Genomic DNA, 22,644 nt, shown 5'->3' with positions numbered 1-22,644 from the left:
TTTGGTCGCAACTGTACACAGCTGATAACACAGGATCCACCATTCACATCAGGTCATACAATACAAAAGTTAGTGTCCAATTCTATGCCTTCTAATATACATGTGGATTTCCTGAACAACATGTAGTAACAGTCAAGAGTCTAGAATAGCCCCAGTGTCTAAAAAAAAAGAAAGACTGATCATAATTAGTGTTGAGCGAGTATGTTCTGTTCCGAGTATGCTCAGGCCGAGCTCCGAGTCTTTATAGCTGCTCGGTGATATGTTTGAATCGCTCCTGTGTGCATGATTTGCAACTGTTTGACAGCTTTATTACATGTGAGGAATGTGTAAGAAATAGACATTCTTCACATGTATTAAAACTGTCAAACAGTTGCAAATCATGCACACGGGAGTGATTCAAGCATATCACCGAGCAGCTGTAAATACTCGGAGCTCGGCCCGAGCATACTCTGCGAAAGGGTTAACAGAACATACTCGCTCAACACTAATCATGATATGAAAAAAAATGATTACCAAAATTTTTTTCCTAAAATAAATCTAACATAAAAAACAGATTTATAGAATCATAGAATCATAGAATCATAGAATCATAGAATGGTAGAGTTGGAAGGGACCTCCTGGGTCATCTGGTCCAACCCCCTGCTCAAAGCAGGATTCACTAGATCATCTCAGACAGATGTCTGTCCAGCCTCTGTTTGAAGACGTCCATTGAAGGGGAACTCACCACCTCTCGTGGCAGCCTGTTCCACTCATTAATCACCCTAACTGTCAAAAAGTTTTTTCTAATATCTAATCTGTGTCTCCTCCCATTTAGTTTCATCCCATTGCTTCTAGTCTTTCCTTGTGCAAATGAGAATAAAGATGATCCTTCTACAATGTGACAGCCCTTGACATATTTGTAGACAGCTATTAAGTCTCCTCTCAGTCTTCTTTTTTGCAAGCTAAACATTCCCAAATCCTGCAACCGTTCCTCATAGGACATGGTTTGCAGACCAGTCACCATTCTGGTCGCTCTTCTCTGAATTTGCTCCAGTTTGTCTATGTCTTTTTTAAAATGTGGTGCCCAAAACTGTACACAGTATTCCAGATGAGGTCTGACCAAAGAGGAGTAAAGACCGATAATGACTTCACGTGATCTAGACTGTATGCTTCTGTTAATACATCCCAGAATTGTATTTGCCTTTTTTGCTGCTGCATCACACTGTTGACTCATGTTCAGTCTATGATCTATTAGTATACCTAAGTCTTTTTCACATGTACTGTTGCTTAGCTCTATTCCTCCCATTCTGTATATGCTTTTTTCATTTTTATTGCCCAGATGTAGTACTTTGCATTTTTCCCTGTTAAAAACCATTCTGTTGGTTGCTGCCCACTGCTCCAGTTTATTTAGGTCTTTTTGAATCCTCTCTCTCTCTTCTCTAGTATTAGCTATCCCTCCTAGCTTTGTGTCATCAGCAAATTTAATCAGTTTACCCTCAATTCCTTCATCTAAATCATTGATAAAGATGTTGAACAATACAGGTCCCAGGACGGAGCCCTGTGGTACCCCACTTGAGACATTCATCCAGCTGGATGTGAAGCCATTTACAACCACCCTTTGAGTCCGATCACTAAGCCAGTTATGAATCCACCTAACAGTTGCCTGGTCCATTGCATACTTGGTCATTTTTTCAATAAGGATGATGTGAGATACTTTGTCAAATGCTTTGCTGAAGTCAAGATATACTATATCTACAGCATTTCCCTGATCCACCCAGATTTAAACAGTGGGTCATTTTCTGATGACACATTCTTATTAAGGTGCTCCACTTTAGGTCTTAGAACCACTGAGGGCTTAGACCTTAAAACCACTGAATAAAAATGAAGCTCCAGCCTAAGTTACAGTTGTGTGAAGTTTGTCCCAGATGAACAATTGTGAAGAGCAATGTCACACCGACTAGACTGAAGCCTGTGTGTGTTACGGATTGTGAAGCAGTCACTGTGGAGGGTAGACCTACAAGAGTGTGCAGGGGTGCACTGCTGCAGGATACAGATATTGCTGCCATCAAGAGGTGACCATCAGGGTTGTGATCAGCAAAGAGAGTGTGTTTTGTGCTGCAGAGTGATGGAGATGTTGCTGAGGAAAGTGCCTGCAGGTGGTCATAATTGACAGTGAATTTTTCAAGTATCTGTAAAGTGTCGCAAGAGTCAACCTTATTAATTCTGTTTAAGTTACCTGTTGCCATACACTGTTGTAGCGGTGAATGTAGTTGGTTCCATGTGAGTAAAATATGTTTAGTGACCTATGTGTAAGCCTGCCTCCATATAGATCCTTTTGTTGGAATTCATTTTTCTATTAAGGATCATTACTTGATTACATTTAGAAAGACATACTATCCTATATCCCTATTTTCTAAAGTGGTCATGCCCCCTTGCAATCCAACCAATTTAAATTGATCATGCTCAGTTTATATGTTTCCTTTTCAATGTACAGTAACTTTCTCTCTATCTGTGTTAGGAATCATGGTTCTGTGCTCCCACCTCGGAATGGAGCAGGGCCGGTGCTACGCAACTCCGGTCGCAGGTGCCGCCATTGTCCTGACCCTGGAGGCGGAGCTATTACGCATGCACAGAGACTGTCAATCTTATGGAGCATCACATTCTGGTGTAGGATGTGTGAGGACGGGGGACGCCATGTCTCACTGAATTCTCTGGTTGCCAGGCAATGCAGGACGCTGCTGTGTCTGGCACTGTGCAGTGGTGGAATGTTGTCCATTCTGCTGTTGAAACTAGCAGGGAGTGGCTGTCTGAGGATGATTGGGAGGTATTCTACATCTGATCATTAGGTGGGCTATTTAATCCTGCTCAGTCCTTTGCTGTTTATTGCAGTTCCTATGTGCTGTGGTGGTGAGTGGTGCTAGCAGAAGTGCTGCTATCTTTTCAGTGGTTTTCTCCTTTTCTCTTCTGGTTTCACTTCCTAGGGTTCTTGCAGAGGTACTCACCTGGTTCTTGACTAGGCACCGACCGCATCACAAGACGCCACCTGTCCGGCGACAGTGGGCCTGGGAAGTGCTCTGCTAAAGTCCCCCTTCCATTTACTGGGAGCTGGGTGAAGAGTATTCCCGGCCCTCAATGGCTCGCCTAGCTGGGCATCTTGTGCCAAGTGCGTCTGTGGCTGCGCCTTTGCTGGTTTGGTGCCAGTCTTGCTGGGTCCCTCTGCAAAGCGCATAACAATCTGTTTATCTATGTATTACCTACTACCTATATAAATATATAATATTGCTGCCATGTCATTGTTTCTTCTTCTTGGGAGGGCATATTCTCTACTTGCTATATAATCTGAGTGTTATTTTTTGCACAAGCAAAAGAGAAATGCTTTGTAAATGCAAATTATAGTGAATACCTTTTATAGGATATCACATACAAACACGTTAAAATGTAGAACAATAAAATGTAGAGTACTGGTCATAAGTTTGAACACACCTGTTCATGCAGTAGTTTTCCTTGTTAGCATTAGAAAGTGCACATTTTAAATCCAGACTGAATGCAGCCATGAAGGTACACATATACAAGGATATGATACAAGGAGTAAATAAGCACGTTTGAAATGAACCAGAATATGTGTTAAACCCTAGACTCCTCAAGTACCCCCTTTTACTTTGATGTCTTGGCATTTTCTGAAGAAGCTTCATTACGTAGTCACCTGGAATGGCTTTCAACAGTCTTGAAGGTGTTCCCAGAGGTGCTGAGCACATGTTGGCTACTTTGCCTTCACTCTGCGAGTATTCAAAAGACAAGGATTATCCAGCGTGGAAAGAATCTCCATAAAAATAGAAAATGTATTAATGAAAAGTATTAAAAACTAATCACTAATAAGGAAGTTTCATTCCGAAACACGTCTGCCTAAGTACTCTGTATTGATTTGATGTCATATTATGTCTCTGAAAAAGTTTTTAATACTTTTCATTAATAAATTTTCTATTTTTATTGAGATTTTTTCCACGCTGGATAATTCTTGTCTTTTGAATACTTTTCCTGTGGCACTGCCAGTTTCCGTGCGAGGAAGCCTAACTTCTACATGAATGGGTGAGCTGATCATTGTTTTTTGCATCAGATCCCTCTCTTTCTTGGTCACATAGCCCGGAGCTATGTTTTGGGTCATTGTTATATTACAGTACAACACAAATAGTCACACTAAGTGCAAACCAGATGGGATGGCATGTCATGCAGAATGCTCCGGTAGCCACGCTGGGTAAGTGTGCATTGAATTTGGAATAAATGACCAGCAGTGTCACCAGCAAAGCACCATCACTCCTCCCCTTCCTCAAAAAGTCATGACAGTTGGTACCAAAAAACTCAAACTTTCACTCATCAGACCTCAGTACAGATTTCCACTGATACCGTATAATGTCCAGTCCTTGTGTTGCTTGGTCCAAGTAAGTCAATTTTTCTTGTTTGTGGTCCTCAGTAGTAGATTTTTTGCTGCAATTAGGCCATAAAGTCTTGCTTCTCACAGTCTCCTCTGGACAGTTGATGTTAAGGTGTGTCTGATACTTGATATCTCTGCATCATTTATAAAGGCTGCTATCTGAGCGGCTGTTAACTTTTAATTTCTGAGGGTAGCAACTCTGATGAACTTATCCTTTGCAGCAGATTTAATACTTGGTATTCATAAGTTTCATCACAGTTTTCATGAATACACTTGAAGGTATCTTCATGGCTCTAGTTATTTTAAAAATTTATTGACCTTCATATTATATCTTAATGTAACGATGGACTCTCATTTATCTTAACTTAGTTGAGTGGTTCTTGATATATTCTGGCTTAGAACAATTGTGAAAAAGGGCTCAGCACTATGTACCAACACTGCGTTTGCAAAATAGCTGATGGTCGCAAACAGTTTCTGAAGTCTGGTGATTCCACAAATTAACTCTTCACACGGCATACCTGCTCATTGGAAGTCAATCCAGGTGACTTTCTGATGAAGATGCTTAAGAGAATGCCACGGGGTTGTAAAGCTGTCATCAGAATAAGAGGAGAATACTTTGAGGAATCTAAAGTTTTAACACAAATTCTTGTTTGTTTTACACATATTTCTTGTGTTTCTTTACTCTGTTTTCACGTGTGTTCCATCAGGGTTTTGCTGCCTTCAGTCTGAATCTACAATGTGCACATTCCAATAAGAACAAGCAAAACCATTGTATCAACAGATGTGTTCAAACTTTTGACCAGTACTGTACCCTGAAAACAACATAGACACTTGACGGTGCTAACTTCACCACCACCCTGCACCGACCCTCTAAAAATTATATGCCAGATACATTAAAACATATAGCCATAATAATGAATGAAAACGAAAATAGCTATTTGTACATAGTATTAAATATAATACATTGTAAGGTATGATCCTAAATATAAATAATACAATGCAATGTAATAGAATAAGAGTAGAGAATACCACCTATATCCAGATTAACCCATTCACGACCTTGGGATTTTTCTTTTTCGATTTTTGCTCCCCTTCTTCGCAGAGCCATAACTTTTTTATTTTTTTGTCAATATGGCCATGTGAGGGCTTGTTTTTTGCGGAACGAGTTGTACTTTTGAGCAACACTATTGATTCTACCATATAGTTTACTGGAAAACAGGAAATAAATTCCAAGCGCAGTGAAAAAAAGTGCAATTTTACAATTGGTTTTTTTTTACCATGGTTAGTAAATGCTAAAACTGACCTGCCATTATGATTCTGCAGGTCATTTCGCGATTGCAGATATAAAAAATTTATAAATTATTTTTTATTAAGTGGTAAAAAAAAATTTCAAAGTTTGAGTAAAAAAAAAAAAAAAGAAAAATGTCGCCATTTTCCGAGACCCGCAGCGTCTCCATTTTTTTGGGTATCTGGGGCTGGGTGAGGGCTTATTTTTTGCGTGGCGAGCTGATGTTTTTCTTGATACCATTTTGGGATAGATACAGTGTTTTGATTGCCTGTGTTTGCGTTTCATTGCAATGTTTCGGCAACCAAAAATAGCATAATTATGGCGTTTCAATCTGTTTCTCGTTACAATGTTTACTGTCGGATTTATATTTATTTATATATATTGATCTATTTTTTTCAATATGTAATTTATTTATATATATTGATATATTTTTTTTCAAATGGGGCAAAAGGTGAGTGATTTGAATTTTTTTTCTACTTTTTACTTGCTTCAATAGTCCCTTTAGGAGAATTGAAGCTGCAATCATCTAATCGCTTTTGCTACACATAGCAGGGTGTGTAGCAGAAATCATCATCTCCTATGAACGCCGGCCACAGGTCAATGACAAGCACGGGGGTCTTCTGCAGACCCCTGGCTGTCATGCCAACTGATCATGTGACGGGTACCGATAGGTGGGGTTTGTGACACGCATCCAGTTTGCGCGAGTTAAATGCCGCTGTCAGAGATTGACAGCGGCATTTAACATATTAACAGCCGCGGGTGGATCGCTATTCCACCCGCGGCTGTTAGGGGCACATGACAGCTGATCAAATCTTCTGACATGTGCTGGGAAAGATGCGGACTCAGCACTGGGGCCTGCATCAACGGGAGGGACATGACCTCTGATGTACCTATTCGTTATTGGTCGTGAAGGGGTTAACACCTAAGTTAATAGTCCCAGTCTGTTATGACAAAAATCAATAAAATACACCAAATAGCATGAGATAACAAAGAATATAACACATTAGATGATACTGATTGGGTGACATCATTGGAAATATCACCAATAATGATGTTGTAAAGTGGCTAGAGGGACCAACCAACAACTGTTGTTGAAAGCATGAAACAATGGGCAAGAGTTAGGCCAAATTGTGATGTCTACATCAGTGGGTCAGAAAAATTTCAAATCAGCAGGACTTATGTGGTATTTTCAGAGGTAAGAGCCTACGGAAATTTGTCCATGGAACGGAAACCAGTAAACTGGTAATAGGGTCATAGATGCACAAGGCTCATTAATTCATCTGGGGAGCAAAGGCTAGCCCTTTTAGTACAATCACACAGAAGAGGTACTACAGCACAAATTGCTGAAAAAGTTACTGCTTGAAGTAATAGACAGCACACAGAGCATCGCAGCTTGCTTCATAGTGAACAGTGTAGTCACAGACTGGTCAGAGTACTTATGTTCTCCACTGATGAAACTGCCTAAAGTGATAATGTAAGTCTCAGAACTGGATTGCAGAGTAAAGATAACCTTGTCAGATTTTTTTTATACTTCATGGGAATGACCAGGTGCACCTGCATTACTTTACTGGGGAGTATGCAAATATCTTCTTCAGTGAAGAAGAGGACTAGAACTCTAGTGCCACCTCCTATTGGGGTAGCAATAGTCAAAGTCAATATCAACCCTTTAACGAGCCTTTCCATATGACTTAGGCTTTACTCACACATGAGTACTTTTTGATCAATATTTCATCATTGTTTGTATGACAAAACCAGGAGTGTCTCCAAAACACAGAACAGGTGTCAATCGTTCAATTGTAGTTTTTCTCTAAGGCCATGGTCCCACTATCAGTATTTGGTCAGTATTTTTTCTCAGGAGTGGGAGCCAAAACCAGGAGTGGGTGATAAATGCAGAATTGGTGACTTATTTCTATTATACCTTTTCTCTGATTGTTCCCCACTTGGATTTGGCTCCCACTCCTGAGAAAAAATACTGACCAAATACTGATAGTGGGGCCATGGCCTAAAAGTTCTACTCCTGGTTTTGATACACATATTCTTATGCAAAATACTAATCAAATGCTGACGTGTGAATAATCCCTTAAGATAAAAACTAAATCAGACACTCCATTTGCACACACATTTCAGGTTGCTTGCCTCATTATTGTAAAACAGTAGGTCTGTTTTGGCTGGGTTAGAGACCTCTGACATGGGATCTAAGGGGGAACGTTTCTCCTTGTGGAGAGTGCCAAGGCAGGTTAAGGAGACTTGTATGCCATGCAATGTTTCTCTGGGAATCTAAATATGCAAATATCCTCTTTTCAGAGAAGAAGGGAACTTGATCTCTAGTGCCACCTATTGGGGGGGGGGGGTATGATTGCTGTGACTTGGCTTCCAAGTTCCCCAAATCTTATTCTGATCATACATCTATGCACTATGAGGCAGAAGCTTTTAGGGTTATGACTGAATGGTGCTTATGTGATTTACATCATTCTTAACTTTACCTTATACTTCTATGTGTGATGCTTTTATGTTTCATATATTTTCCCCCCATCTAGTAGTTATAGTTTATTCATGAAATGTTTTTAATTTGTTAATCGTTGAATCAGAGTTTGTGTTCTGGGTTCAATCCAGTAAAATCCCAAATACCCAGCATCTGGCCTGTCAGCTTATGACATAGATTTGATTTATAAAAATACCACATCCCACAGGCCTGCGGTCTCATCTGAGCTCCGGAGTGTAATTAGGTGTGCTGAGATACTATCAATCATCTCTCGCTAATTATTGTTGCTATAAATATTACACTGGATGAAAATCGTTGTACTAGCAGATCTCCCAGATGTCTTCATTCCTTCTGCCTCTAGTTCAAGTCTGGTATAGGAGACATCATGCCATTTGATTACATTAAATTGCACTTGGAACATGTAATTTTCTTAAGCCAGGTTCCCTTGTAGCATAAACTCTCCGTTTTGTCTGCTACATTTTTCTTTGTGCATAAAATCCGCTGGGTTTAACAGGTTTAACAGTTCAAGCAAAGTTGATGTGTTTTAATGAAAACTCATGCATACTGCACATTTAAAGATGGTTTTGAACAGTATTCTTTTGGGAGCCCGAAAATATCCATGTAAAAAATGCAGTGGTAAAAAAAAAACAACATAAAAAAGACATTGTTTTTAATCTCCACTAAAAACCCATTAGAAAAGGAGGAAAATGTAGCAAATGAAATGCAGGAAAAACACATTAACCAGAACATATTGCTATTGCGTATTTTGGTACAGAAAAAAAGCAGATTTTTTTTGTATTTGGGAAGATGACCTAACATAGTCTTTTCCCTTATGAATGCACATGCACTTTCCCTTCATTATGTGGTAACACATTAAAGGGGTTGTCTGGTTTACAAAACCCATTTTGAAAGTTTGCTCACACTGCCGTATAACATGGCCGAGTGCTGATGTGTTATCGGATAACACTCGGCCCAATGTTAAACTATGGAGCAGTGCAGATTTGCGATTATTTTCTCATGTCGATTTGGCATGAGAAAGCAATCACAGCATGCTACGAGTGCATCCAATATCAGATCACGCGCATCCATACAAGTCTATGGGTGTGTGTGAAGCACCAGACTGCACTAGGGTGACATCCGAGTGAAGTCCGTTGTACGTGCACATAAACAATAGAGAAATTAAGTTCTCCATCTTCTCCGCACCTTTGCTGGTATTCTCTTATGCGAGAGAATCGGATCACACGCAGATGACACTCGATTCAAACTCTGACAGAATTTGAGCCAATTCTTTCACATGAGAGCATATACACCAGTGTGAGCGAACCCTTAGACTTTATTTTAGCGTATCCCGATTTACCAGATCGGTCCCTTATTCAGAAAGTTGATCGATAAGCCAGAGTAGCTACAAAGAATATCTCTCTTGTTCTGGAGGGCTTTAACACTTTTGTGTACGACATGGACAGCCATTTCATTTGGGACTGGGTCATGCGCCATTTTTACTGTGGTGGCGCTGAAGGAAAGTTGGAAATCCAATTCCCAGTTTCCGAACAAACTACAACTAATACTATATTCACATCTTCATTTGTTTTATTCTGTTGTTCTGTTCTGTTAGAGTTGCAGAACAACAAAATTTATGACACTAGTGGATCTTTCTCATCAGTGGCGCATGATGGACCCTATTTACTACAGTACAGTCTGACTCTATTAAGTATCCATCAAGGTGTCTGGACTTTTACAGCATGCTGCAATATTTTCCCAGACAGAATCTACAATGGAGACTCCTAACAGAACCTCCAACACAGATGTGAGTGAGGCCTCACATTGCTTGTTTTTCTATGGAGTTCTCCTTTCACAATCCAAGGAATTATTGGCAGATCAATGTTGTTGCGGTCGCCCTGATATGTTCATGATGTTAGGAAATTACATTGTGGCGTTGTAATTTTACAGATGATTTCATTCTTATCAGTTTTGGGGACATATCAGGTTCTTAGTGTATACTTTCCAAAACGTAGTACTAAATATGCATGTATCATATAAATAAGTTACAGTGTTAAATGAGAAAATGAACTAAATAAAAATCATCTAACAAGTTGATAAAATATAGTTATATCAGTTCTCAGGATAGCTGGGAAAGAAATTGCCATTAAAGCTCCTGCATGTACTGTAGCCAAGTTTTTTTGTTATGTAGTAATACCTCCCCTCTTCCTCTAATACTGTATAATTAGGCTAATCTGACACTCATGAGAGAGAGAAACACCCCCTTGGGAACTTTTATTACTAATCAAATACATAAATAGATATTTGAATAAACTATTGATTAAAATGTATAGATTAGAGACAACTTAGTTATGAAGGTTGCACCATATCATTGTGTGCAAACAACATTTTCATTGAAAGTCATTCTTAAGATAATTAAAATTGCTTAAAATAAAACACTGAGATCAATGTGATCGCTCCATGTTTATGCATGACGGCCTAAAGTATTAGCCTTGGACTCCAAATTGGCCTGTTCCAAAATTAAGCAGTGGTGTGAGTTCTCTTTAGTATCTACGCACAAGGAATAGAGTATGGCTTGTTGCCATTTGCAGTTCCAGCTTTTAATGTGGGATGTGCTGGCAGGCAGCAGTGCTAAAACTTAACCACTTTGTTTCTAAGAACCTACAGTGTACTTATATGTGCAGATATGTCCTAGGAACACAAGAGCAGTTTTTACAGAGGACTGCAGTCAGTCGAGTGTGTCATACAAACAGAAAATTTGGGGAGATTTATCAATACAATTACTCTGGTTTCCTAGGAATTATTTTATTGACAAAAATGGTATTTGCACATAAAACAACATTTTTTTTACCACTCTTCCTGAGGTGTAGGCCTTGTTATGTTAGTTCTGCAGAATATGGTTGTTCTGTGCATGTACATGGTCTTCACTGTTTTAAGAGAAAAAGCTGTGATTTTAGGGCAGATAGTTGTTCTCTTTAAGGGCTTGTTCAGACAAGTGTATAATACGGAATGTGCTTAACGAGTGAATATTGGACCTATATATCTCAGTAGGGCTGTTCACATGACCGTTTTTTCAAAATCACAGCATGCACTATTCTCTTTCGAGTCTCGGACAAGACTCACTCATTCAAGCCTATGGGTTCGTAAACAAAAATCGTATCCAACACAGAACATCCATGTGGCATCTGATTTTTCCAGATACATTTCCATTATTAATCCAAGAAACTGTATTTGATTATGTACAGTACAGACCAAAAGTTTGGACACACCTTCTCATTTAAAGATTTTTCTGTATTTTCATGACTATGAAAATTGTACATTCACACTTAAGGCATCAAAACTATGAATTAACACATGTGGAATTATATACTTAACAAAAAAGTGTGAAGCAACTGAAAATATGTCTTATATTCCAGGCTCTTCAAAGTAGCCACCTTTTGCTTTGATGACTGCTTTGCACACTCTTGGCATTCTCTTGATGAGCTTCAAGAGGTAGTCTCCGGAAATGTTTTTCACTTCACAGGTGTGCCCTGTCAGGTTTAATAAGTGGGATTTCTTGCCTTATAAATGGGGTTGGGACCATCAGTTGTGTTGTGCAGAAGTCTGGTGGATACACAGCTGATAGTCCTACTGAATAGACTGTTAGAATTTGTATTATGGCAAGAAAAAAGCAGCCAAGTAAAGAAAAACAAGTGGCCATCATTACTTTAAGAAATGAAGGTCAGTCAGTGTGAAAAATTGGGAAAACTTTGAAAGTGTCCCCAAGTGCAGTTGCAAAAAGCATCAAGCGCTACAAAGAAACTGGCTCACATGAGGACCGCCCCAGGAAAGGAAGACCAAGAGTCACCTCTGCTTCTGAGGATAAGTTTATCCGAGTCACCAGCCTCAGAAATCACAGGTTAACAGCAGCTCAGATTAGAGACCAGGTCAATGCCACACAGAGTTCTAGCAGCAGACACATCTCTACAACAACTGTTAAGAGGAGACTTTGTGCAGCTGGCCTTCATGGTAAAATAGCTGCTAGGAAACCACTGCTAAGGACAGGCAACAAGCAGAAGAGACTTGTTTGGGCTAAAGAACACAAGGAATGGACATTAGACCAGTGGAAATCTGTGCTTTGGTCTGATCAGTCCAAATTTGAGATATTTGGTTCCAACCACCGTGTCTTTGTGCGACGCAGAAAAGGTGAACGGATGGACTCTACATGCCTGGTTCTCACCGTGAAGCATGGAGGAGGAGGTGTGATGGTGTGGGGGTGCTTTGCTGGTGACACTGTTGGGGATTTATTCAAAATTGAAGGGATACTGAGCCAGCATGGCTACCACAGCATCTTGCAGCGCAATGCTATTCCATCCGGTTTGCGTTTAGTTGGACCATCATTTATTTTTCAACAGGACAATGACCCCAAACACACCTCCAGGCTGTGTAAGGGCTATTTGACCAAGAAGGAGAGTGATGGGGTGCTACGCCAGATGACCTGGCCTCCACAGTCACCAGACCTGAACCCAATCGAGATGGCTTGGGGTGAGCTGGACCGCAGAGTGAACGCAAAAGGGCCAACAAGTGCTAAGCATCTCTGGGAACTCCTTCAAGATTGTTGGAAGACCATTTCCAGTGACTACCTCTTGAAGCTCGTCAAGAGAATGCCAAGAGTGTGCAAAGCAGTAATCAAAGCAAAAGGTGGCTACTTTGAAGAACCTAGAATATAAGACATATTTTCAGTTGTTTCACACTTTTTTGTTAAGTATATAATTCCACATGTGTTAATTCATAGTTTTGATGCCTTCAGTGTGAATGTACAATTTTCATAGTTATGAAAATACAGAAAAATCTATAAATGAGAAGATGTGTCTAAACTTTTGGTCTGTACTGTACATTTTTTTATGTAAATGTATGAAAACAGGTCGTACACAGACGTCACACTGACTAAAAAAAACCTGACACACGGATGGCAATATGGATGAAAATAATCCGACTTTTTGGATGATACTTGGATGATTTTTCATAGGGAGGCCTATTGCCCATTTTGAAAGAAGATATCCAAGTGTTGTCTCAAAAAGTGGCTGCTAAAAACTATTCCTTTTCAGTTTCCCTTGAACCATGTGGACATATAAGATTAACTGGAAGTCTTGTTGCAATGACGGGTATGCAAAAAGGTGGGAATGCAAAAAGGTTGGTCTGAAATCAGCTTTAAGTGTCATTCAAATGTATGAATTACTGCCCTGAAGAGCTTGCAAATCTGATGTGCTCCTCTGAAGCTATTCCTTCCTGGAAGCAAGAACCCTGTAATATAAAGCAACGTAAGAGCATTATAATGCGACACATGCATTGTTTTCAGCTTCTTAGTATGGGGTCACTATCTTCTTATCACCTTGACATGCTTAACATGTCACTCTCCGCAAGGAGAAATGTTACCCCTTGGATATCCGAAACTTTGATAAATTCACCCCATTACCTCTTGCAGTAGGCTGAACTATGATAATAATAAGGTATATATGATTATTTTTGTTCTTTGTATGTAATGGATTTGGAAGTATAATCACATTTTTAGTAATTTTCTTCAGTATTTGTAGACTTAATAAAATCATCTCCAATACGTTGCTGTTCCCAGGAACGATAGAGCAATGAATTTCTTCATTTTAAAACAGTATATATTGCAGTCTTCTAGTAACGTTGGGCAGACGGCATTTGGTTGACAAGCATCTTATGAATGTGTCTCAAGTTCTCTTTATGGCCAAGAAATATTGCTTAATCCTATATTTGGTAAATGGTTTATCAAGAAATATTATTTTGTTTACCCATAAAGGGAATCTGTCAGGTTATTTTTTGCGAGTAAACTCACCTCAGCCTGTCAAAGTTCTTGAAAAGCTGTTTCAGTACATGCATATTTTACTCCTTTACTCACTCACTAATGTCCCATAAAAGCCTCTGAAGAAAACGTACTGCTGCAAATAGTCTTATTATCTGGTGCATGCCTACTTGTCCTCCATGTGATAATGTAGCACTCAGATCCACACCTATCATCATTCCTTCCAACCCAAACTTCCGCCCGCTTCACCATGTTCAGCTTTACAAATCCTGCGCATGCCCAGTTCTGAAGGAGGTGCGCATGCGCAGTGAAGGAGGTGAAAAAATGGAGAATGAGGTGGTGCAGTGTGCAGGCGTGAGATCTCACTCGGACGTTGCAGGGCAGTACATAGGGCATGACAGTGATGTCACTATCTTCATTACCAAGGAGAGAGCGCATCCAAGGAATGAGCAGTCTGACACTATGATTGACAACATCTGAAGAAACGCTCTTTGGGCTCTTTACAAAGGACAGCAGGTGACTTGAGATAACATGACTGGAAATAACATCACCTGACATCTAATTATATGAGTTATATGTGTTTTTGTATCTAAATGATTCCCTTGAAATAGCCAGTCCAGAAGTCCCAATTGATAAAAATGTAGTTATAGGGATAGCCAAAGTGTGGGGGTGTTAGGTCACTAAGCCACATAAGAGGACATTCACCAATGCTGTAAGGCTATGTGCCCACGTTGCGGACCTGAAGCATATTTTTTACGCTTCTCCCTGGCGGGAAAATCGCATGCGGATATTACATGCGGTTTTCCCGCCAGGTAGAAGCGTTTGTGAGGCGTCTTTGCATGCATTTCCGCATGCAGGTTATCAAGCACTTCTCCAAGCATCACTTGGAAAAGTGCTTGACAACTTGTTCAGAATGGTAAAAAATAAAAAAATAAACTTTATACTCACCTTCTGATGCATTCTCTGCCCCGTCCGGAGTCTTGAGCGGCTCACGCTGTTGTGTGCAGGACCTGCGGTGACGTCATTGAGTCATGTGGTGGGTCACATGACTCAATGACGTGGCAGGTCCTTCAGACAACAGCGCGACGGAGGGAAAACATCAGAAGATAAGTATAAACTTTATTTTATTCTTTTTTTTACAGGTTCTTTGGTACCCAGGTCTGGAGGAGAGTCTCCTCTCCTCCAGACTTGGGTACCATCCGCACATTGATTCCGCAGCGCTTCCGCAAAATTAATGAACATGCTGCGGATTTTTGACTGCAGCATATACGCTGCGGAAAAATCCGCAGCATGGGCATTGACATTGCGGAATGCCATTGGGGACCATGGGGTGCGGATCTACATGCGTTTTTCAAGCGTTTACGCTGCGGAAATTCCGCAGCATATACGCTTGAAAAACGCTACGTGGGCACACAGCCTAAATATTGGGTGGGGACCTTGTTAGAGATTGTGCATTGAGGCCCAAGGAACCTTGCATGCAGTCTAATCTGCCAGAAATATGTTATAGAACACGAGGAGCTGAGCAGAGTAATTTATGTTCTTTTGGGATCAAATTCATTGTTGCTTGGCATTTTTGCTTTGAAATCCTTGCTCATTCTTGGGTTTAAGAGTCCAGTGGGCAGTTCTAATGAGTAATTGACAGCTATTTCTGTTAGCACAATTATACATGGAAAACTGTCGTTCAGTTATTAGGCCCATTTCCTTAATTGTTAAGTCCAGAATGGGCAGGTTATTTCAATGAATAAATCACAAATGATACTAAATTTGTTCACACAAATGTATCAATTAATCTACTCTGCTTCACCAGCTGTATACCATGCTGCCCGCAGATGGCACAACATCTCCCACCTGACGGGTTCCCTGCAGTTCAGCCTATACACATAGACCACACAGAAACAATGTCATATCCCTTCTTTATGATAATCACATAGATAATACTGCAGTAGAGACTAACACCTACACAGGCTGATCAGCAACAGGGAGAAATACTGTAGGAGTATAACTGCACAATAAAACGGATTACTACGTCGTTAGTGATTGTGGGTAATATAATGGCTGCCACTAGTGGTTGTCAGTGAGTTTTGTTACCAATATAGTAGAACATAATTCATTCACATCCAGACTTCACATGAGATTACAGATTAGGGGAAATGCTCTTTAATAAAGTTTACAGCATGTATATAAAGAGTTAAGTCTCTGTTTTCATTTTCATGACTCCTTATTTTTACCTTTCACTAACTTTTTTCCCTAGAAGAGTTAATGTTCTTCTGTGTATTATTCCACTTCCTAAACTTTGCATTTTTTGACTTTTTGTTCTTTTGCAGTTTTTTGTTCCTATATTCCGCAATATCTATTTTACCTAATGTACTGAAAGACTGGGAAATATAACATTGGCATCTGTCTAGATGGAGAATTATAAGATATGGAGTAGGCACACGTACAGACAGAATTAAAGTGGAATACTTTTAAGTGCATTCATGTTCTTTCCGTATGCACTATACCTATCTGGAAATTAGGTACCATCTAAAGTTACTAGAGTTACTGTACCACCCTAATATGTTGGAGTTTATGGCACGCACAGTCCTTGCTGCCTGGTTGACAATGGGAACATATAATTTTAACTTTACAGAACAGAAACAAAACTAGTGTAGATATGAAGACTTACCTGATATAGGTGAGTAGTCCCAGGTCTTAATAATCCCCTCTGTGGTAACTAGCAGAGTCAGGAAGATGAAAGGGGTCCAAAGCATCCTCGCACACCAAAGGTGGCACCTGCCCCAACTCCTCAGTGCTTCACTGTTCTTTCCTCTGCGCTGCTACCTCCTCTGAACATACACGGTACAAAGGTAGACCCTCCGTTTTAATATATGATCCCCTCCCTGAGCATCTGAAGGAGATGGAGACAGCTAAGTGTAGGATGTTCTGTTTGTTAAAACCAGCAGGAGACAGATATTGGACGTGTTACTTCACCCCATCTAGTGGCCAGCTCAATCTACACACACTGCTTCTTTTCTAAATAACATTCAGTTTAACCAGTGCACCACATGCGATTGTTAGGCCAACAGCTGTCTTTGCTTGTTCGGCTCAGCCAAGCAGACATATGGTTTCAGAAAAGACTAGATTAAGGGGCTTCCAGAAATATTATGTGTCGCTTATCTTCAAAAGATTGGATCATTACAATAAAACCTACCTGGCTGTTGCATCTCTTGAAGGATGATATGATGGTAAAGTCAGAATACTATCAAGATCTGAAGAGCTGACGCCAGATATGTGACCATAACCAGATCAAAACTAAAACACAGATGATAATGCCAAACACTTCATTTATATTCTGTCTCTTAATAGGGCAGGAACATATAAGCCATTGACAGATATAAAGGTTTTTGAAGAGCCTCATAGATATGAGTAAATAAAAGCCATAGTCCTCTTTTGTGTCTCATATATATATTTGGGAAAGCTGGGTGACAGCCATTATGGCTACCCTTAATGTATCAGAATTTCTGCTGTGTGCTCAAGGGCTTATGTACCATGGAAGCCCAGATGCAATTTCAACCCATACACCTATTATAGTTACGCTCTTGGAGCCCAGCCATGATTGGTTCTATTCTCTTTTCTTCAGGTTGGTGAGAAACTATCGAGGGCTCCTATCCACCTAGGAACTCTACAACTAAGGGGTGAGAAAAGGTCCCAAGAGTCATGAAAAAGGCATAAAGAGGGAAACAAGCACCAGACCCCTCTGTCCTGAGTGGCAAAGCCAAGCACCTAAACTGAGTCCTATTTGAGATTTATATGGGGCTCATTGTCTTCGACGTAGACCACAGGACAGAGTAATATACACAAATCATAAGGCTAAGAGATATCAGTCTGCCCTATGTCACATAAAAAAAACATCACTGTTAAAAATGGTACATGATGGGGGATACTTTCAAATTTTGCATTGACACTTTATTTTAGGCCTACAATACCCTAATACTCCAGCATTGACAGCATTATCTGGTGGTCACTTATTCTTCTCATATGCCCATGACGCACCCCCTGGGCCATATTCTTTAGGGGAATACCCGGAGCCGGATCAGATGGGGGTTGTAGTCTCCGAGTGGCTGTGACCCGGTCCGTGCCCAGGGTGTCAAGCTCAGAGTATGTGGCAGTCCTACAGATGTTATAAAGTTCGTTATGTCGACTACGCCACCCGTTGTATTGCGGTCACTACGGCCGCCGCTGCAGCAGGGTCCGCTGAGGCTGATGGTGTTGGTGCAGCTTTTGATAGTATAACCCCCAACGGGAGGGGTATAGCCTCAGGGGGTCAGGTGCAGAGGATGGGGGTTGTGGTGGTGCAGCATAGATGGTAATTAAAGACAGAGTCGGGTTGTGCAGTTTAGGGTATTTACTTACTGCTGATGTTCCGGTCACTCCAGCTTCAAGTGACCACCCGAGCCGTGCTGCGTCCACCAGGTCCTGGATTCAGCCAACCCCCAAGCAAGTCCGGAGCGTGACCCTGAGCCCTCCTTCCTGTCCTGTCTTCTGGCCGTCCCCACCAGGGATCCACCTAGGTCCAGCTCCCTCGGGCCTTCTGTTGGGAAACCCTTGGCCTTGGGTTCCCTGACCCTACACGTGGTTTGCCTTCAGGGTGGATGTGGTGGGTGGCCGTGGCAGATCCTGCCCACGGCCTCCGGTCTCTGGCTAGGGTGTACTTTAGCCCCCACCAGTTTGGGATCCGGTACCCTATTGCCAACTCTTCACCCGGTGATGGACTTTGGGTTCTCAGAGTCCTTTTCTTTCACCCTCTCTGGGTCTCTCTTTCTTCTCCTCTCTCTCTCTGGGCTGCTCTGCTCCTCTGCTCTCTTCAGGTTACACTCTGACAGACTGACCCTGATCTTTGATGGTGCCCACCTTATATACTCCCTCTATGTGTGAGCTCAGGTGACCAGCACCCAATGAGCTCCTATCTTTACTCAGGCTGCTCCCCCTATCTGCCCCTACACTACTGGGATGTACCACCCCCCTCCCACTCCAGCCAGGAACAGACTCGGTCGTACCTGCACATTTCTAAGTGGGAGTACCGTTGGTCTGCTCCTCGGAAATGGGATGTGTGTAGTGCATGCAGCTTTCTGAGCTCAGATCCACACTCCATCCTTACCCGGGAGTGGAATATCACACCTCTGGGTTGAGGTGCAATACCCCTGTAGCAGCCGAATCCTCAGGGTGCTACATTCCCCCCTGGTAAACCACAGCACGTCCTCGGGCTGTAAGATATAAAACACCAAAACATACAATTTTTGCATAAACATATAAAACATCATATAAAACATTATATATATGTACATCAATAAAACTTTTCATATTAATAACATTCTTGTAGACTTTTCCTCGCTTCTAGCTCCTCCTCCGGACACTGTGCAACGTGTGCCCGGGAAAAGTGCGACAGTCTCTTGAAGAAAAATGGTTTTCCTATAAAACCGGTAGGGGGCGCTTTAGGACGCGCAACTATTTACAAGGGATATGGCCACTCTCAGTCCTCGGCCAGGTAATGGGAATAGGGATGACCGCTCTCAGTCCTCGGTCAGTGGGATTTAAGGGATAAACGGGTAAACAGTTCACACTTGCTGGTCCCAACGGGGACTATATTAGCAACAGTTCACTGTGCCCCGACGGGCAACTATATACAGCTTGTACTCTGCTGTACTTAACGACGGCGTCCTCCTGCTCTTTCTTTGTGGTTACCTTTAGCTTCAGACCCGTCCGGGTCCTCTTGTTCTTCCTCCTCACACCGCAGCTCTTCCTCCGTCAGGCGATGCACATGGAGGGCGTAGGGTCCTTTGGCACACTTGTGCCGGGTAAAGGTGACCTCGTCCCCGATGTAAAGGTCACGACCTCTGTGTCCCTCCGGTAGGTGGGACTCAACGTCTCTCCTGGTCACGAAGACGTCGCCTGGGGTGCGGTGGTCTCGGATGAAGCCCCACCCATGCTGCATGTTAAACTTGATCACAGTCCCGGTGGTGCGGGGACTATGCGCTGCACGGGGGTCTCTCCTGGCCCGGCTCTTCTGCTCCGCGCTCCTTATCTGGGCTTGTTGTTCCCGGACCCGCCTCTCTCTCCGCTCCCTCTCAAAGACCTCGAGCTGCTGGCGGCAGCACTCTGCACGCTCCGCTGCGGCTGCCCGAGTCTCTTGAGTGAACCCCATGAGATCTTCTCCGGTGGGGTCCCACTCAAACTGCGCTTCTGCTAGCGGGGGCGAGATCCTCTTAACGGGCTTTGGAGCCGGGATCAGGGGTTCATCTAGGAGTCTCTCTTTCCGGAGTCGGGGATGGTGAAACTCCGGTGGCCAAATAAAGGGCTGCCCATCCGGGCACGTATGTTGGGCAAACAGATCTTCTCCCAGATGCGGCACTTTAGGTTTTATGGGCGCGGTGGTGGTGGCGGCGCCCGGGTTGCCCAGGCCTTGCGGCCAGGCCTGGGGCACCTGGAATGTGAAGGGCACCGTAAGGACGGCGGCGCCCTGGGCTACTTGGCCCTGCGACCAGGCCGGTGGCTCCGCGGAGGTAGGGGGCGCTGTTGGTATTGCGGCGCCCGGGGGTACTAGGCCTTGCGACCAGGCTGGTGGTACTTCCTGCTTGGTCACGCTCGGGGTCGAGGCGTGTGACGTCACAGGGGTCGCGGCTGCGGCTTCCGGTTGAGGCCTAGTCTGTGGCGGTGACGTTGCGGTTACGGGCACCGCAGGGGGTACTTCGGGCTCTGCGACGGGGAGCTGGGGCAGGTACGCGGTTTCCCGGTTTGGGGTAGTAACGTCCCCTTTACCTGCCTCCTTTCGTTCGGCTCCCTTCTCGGCGCCGTCTCCGGCCTTGAGTCCTCCTGCGCCATCCTCAGAGGCGGTCTGTCTCCTCGTCTCGGGTGGCGTGCTCCGCTGACGAGTCTCGGTCCGCTGGGCCATCTCTCGGCTCCACTGCGCCAACGTCTCTCGTTGCACCCGGGCCATCCTCCTTGCGAGGCCCTCCAGAGCGGTCTGCGCACACTCCCGATCTCGGGGGAGCTGTGCTAGGACCTCCACTAGGCCTAGTGGGGTCGTTGCTTCTAGCAGGCTCCTGACCAACGGGTCGGTGCTGCTCTGCTCTCCTTCTGCTGTTTCCAGCAGGCTCCTGGCCAGCGGGCCGGTGCTGCTCTGCTCTTCTCCCATCTCCGGGTAAGCTTCTTCTGGACTCTCCTCCAGACGTCTTGTCTCCGGGTGCGCTCTCTCCAGACTGCTCCAGGCGACACCCATCTTTGCTCTCTTCTTCTCAGTCCTCCCACTTCGAGGGCGGTCCCGGGGCCACTTGGTGATTGTCAGCTCCAGGGGCAGTTCTTTCACGCTGACAGACACCTCTAGCATCACAGTCTCTGTTGGTGGGGGCGGTTTCCACTTTTGGCGCCATTTTCGGTCCTGGCCCACGATGGGAGGTGGCCTCTTGCCACCCTCTGGCACGCCCATAATGGCGTCCGCTCTTCCAAGGCGGGAAACCTTTGGAAATGGCGGGAATCGTCTCCCAGTGGCGGGAAACTCTGCAGATGGCGGGAAAAAGCTGTTAATGGCGGACAACCGGCGGGAATCGATCTGTGATGGAGTCCGATGGCGGGGACCCTCCGGAACCGGCAGGAGGCTTCTTTTTGAGGTAAACTTGTTCTTTTCTTCAGGCACGCAGTACCCGGTTGTTGTGGGCACGGTATCCTGCCGACTACGCCAAAGTTGACGCACCCCCTGGGCCATATTCTTTAGGGGAATACCCGGAGCCGGATCAGATGGGGGTTGTAGTCTCCGAGTGGCTGTGACCCGGTCCGTGCCCAGGGTGTCAAGCTCAGAGTATGTGGCAGTCCTACAGATGTTATAAAGTTCGTTATGTCGACTACGCCACCCGTTGTATTGCGGTCACTACGGCCGCCGCTGCAGCAGGGTCCGCTGAGGCTGATGGTGTTGGTGCAGCTTTTGATAGTATAACCCCCAACGGGAGGGGTATAGCCTCAGGGGGTCAGGTGCAGAGGATGGGGGTTGTGGTGGTGCAGCATAGATGGTAATTAAAGACAGAGTCGGGTTGTGCAGTTTAGGGTATTTACTTACTGCTGATGTTCCGGTCACTCCAGCTTCAAGTGACCACCCGAGCCGTGCTGCGTCCACCAGGTCCTGGATTCAGCCAACCCCCAAGCAAGTCCGGAGCGTGACCCTGAGCCCTCCTTCCTGTCCTGTCTTCTGGCCGTCCCCACCAGGGATCCACCTAGGTCCAGCTCCCTCGGGCCTTCTGTTGGGAAACCCTTGGCCTTGGGTTCCCTGACCCTACACGTGGTTTGCCTTCAGGGTGGATGTGGTGGGTGGCCGTGGCAGATCCTGCCCACGGCCTCCGGTCTCTGGCTAGGGTGTACTTTAGCCCCCACCAGTTTGGGATCCGGTACCCTATTGCCAACTCTTCACCCGGTGATGGACTTTGGGTTCTCAGAGTCCTTTTCTTTCACCCTCTCTGGGTCTCTCTTTCTTCTCCTCTCTCTCTCTGGGCTGCTCTGCTCCTCTGCTCTCTTCAGGTTACACTCTGACAGACTGACCCTGATCTTTGATGGTGCCCACCTTATATACTCCCTCTATGTGTGAGCTCAGGTGACCAGCACCCAATGAGCTCCTATCTTTACCCAGGCTGCTCCCC

General features: G+C 43.7%; 2 protein-coding genes across 2 annotated transcripts in view; one reads left to right on the top strand and one right to left on the bottom strand.

Moving 5' to 3' along the window:
* PLXDC1 (plexin domain containing 1) overlaps window positions 1-17,003 on the bottom strand; it is a 74,018-nt gene extending 57,015 nt beyond the window's left edge. Inside the window, exon 1 of the mRNA XM_073683434.1 lies at window positions 16,650-17,003. Within this exon, the coding sequence (XP_073539535.1) occupies window positions 16,650-16,734 (85 nt within the window). The 5' untranslated portion in view covers window positions 16,735-17,003. The remainder of the gene's footprint in view (window positions 1-16,649) is intronic.
* Window positions 1-22,644, top strand: part of LOC141271011 (dickkopf-related protein 3-like) — a 144,498-nt gene that overhangs the window by 78,326 nt on the left and 43,528 nt on the right. The window lies entirely within an intron of this gene.

Source organism: Phyllobates terribilis, unplaced genomic scaffold (assembly GCF_046119375.1).
Source record: "Phyllobates terribilis strain yellow unplaced genomic scaffold, ASM4611937v1 Scaffold_5__5_contigs__length_657084704, whole genome shotgun sequence".
Taxonomy (NCBI): Eukaryota; Metazoa; Chordata; class Amphibia; order Anura; family Dendrobatidae; genus Phyllobates; species Phyllobates terribilis.
This window is presented reverse-complemented; position numbering and strand designations above follow the sequence as displayed.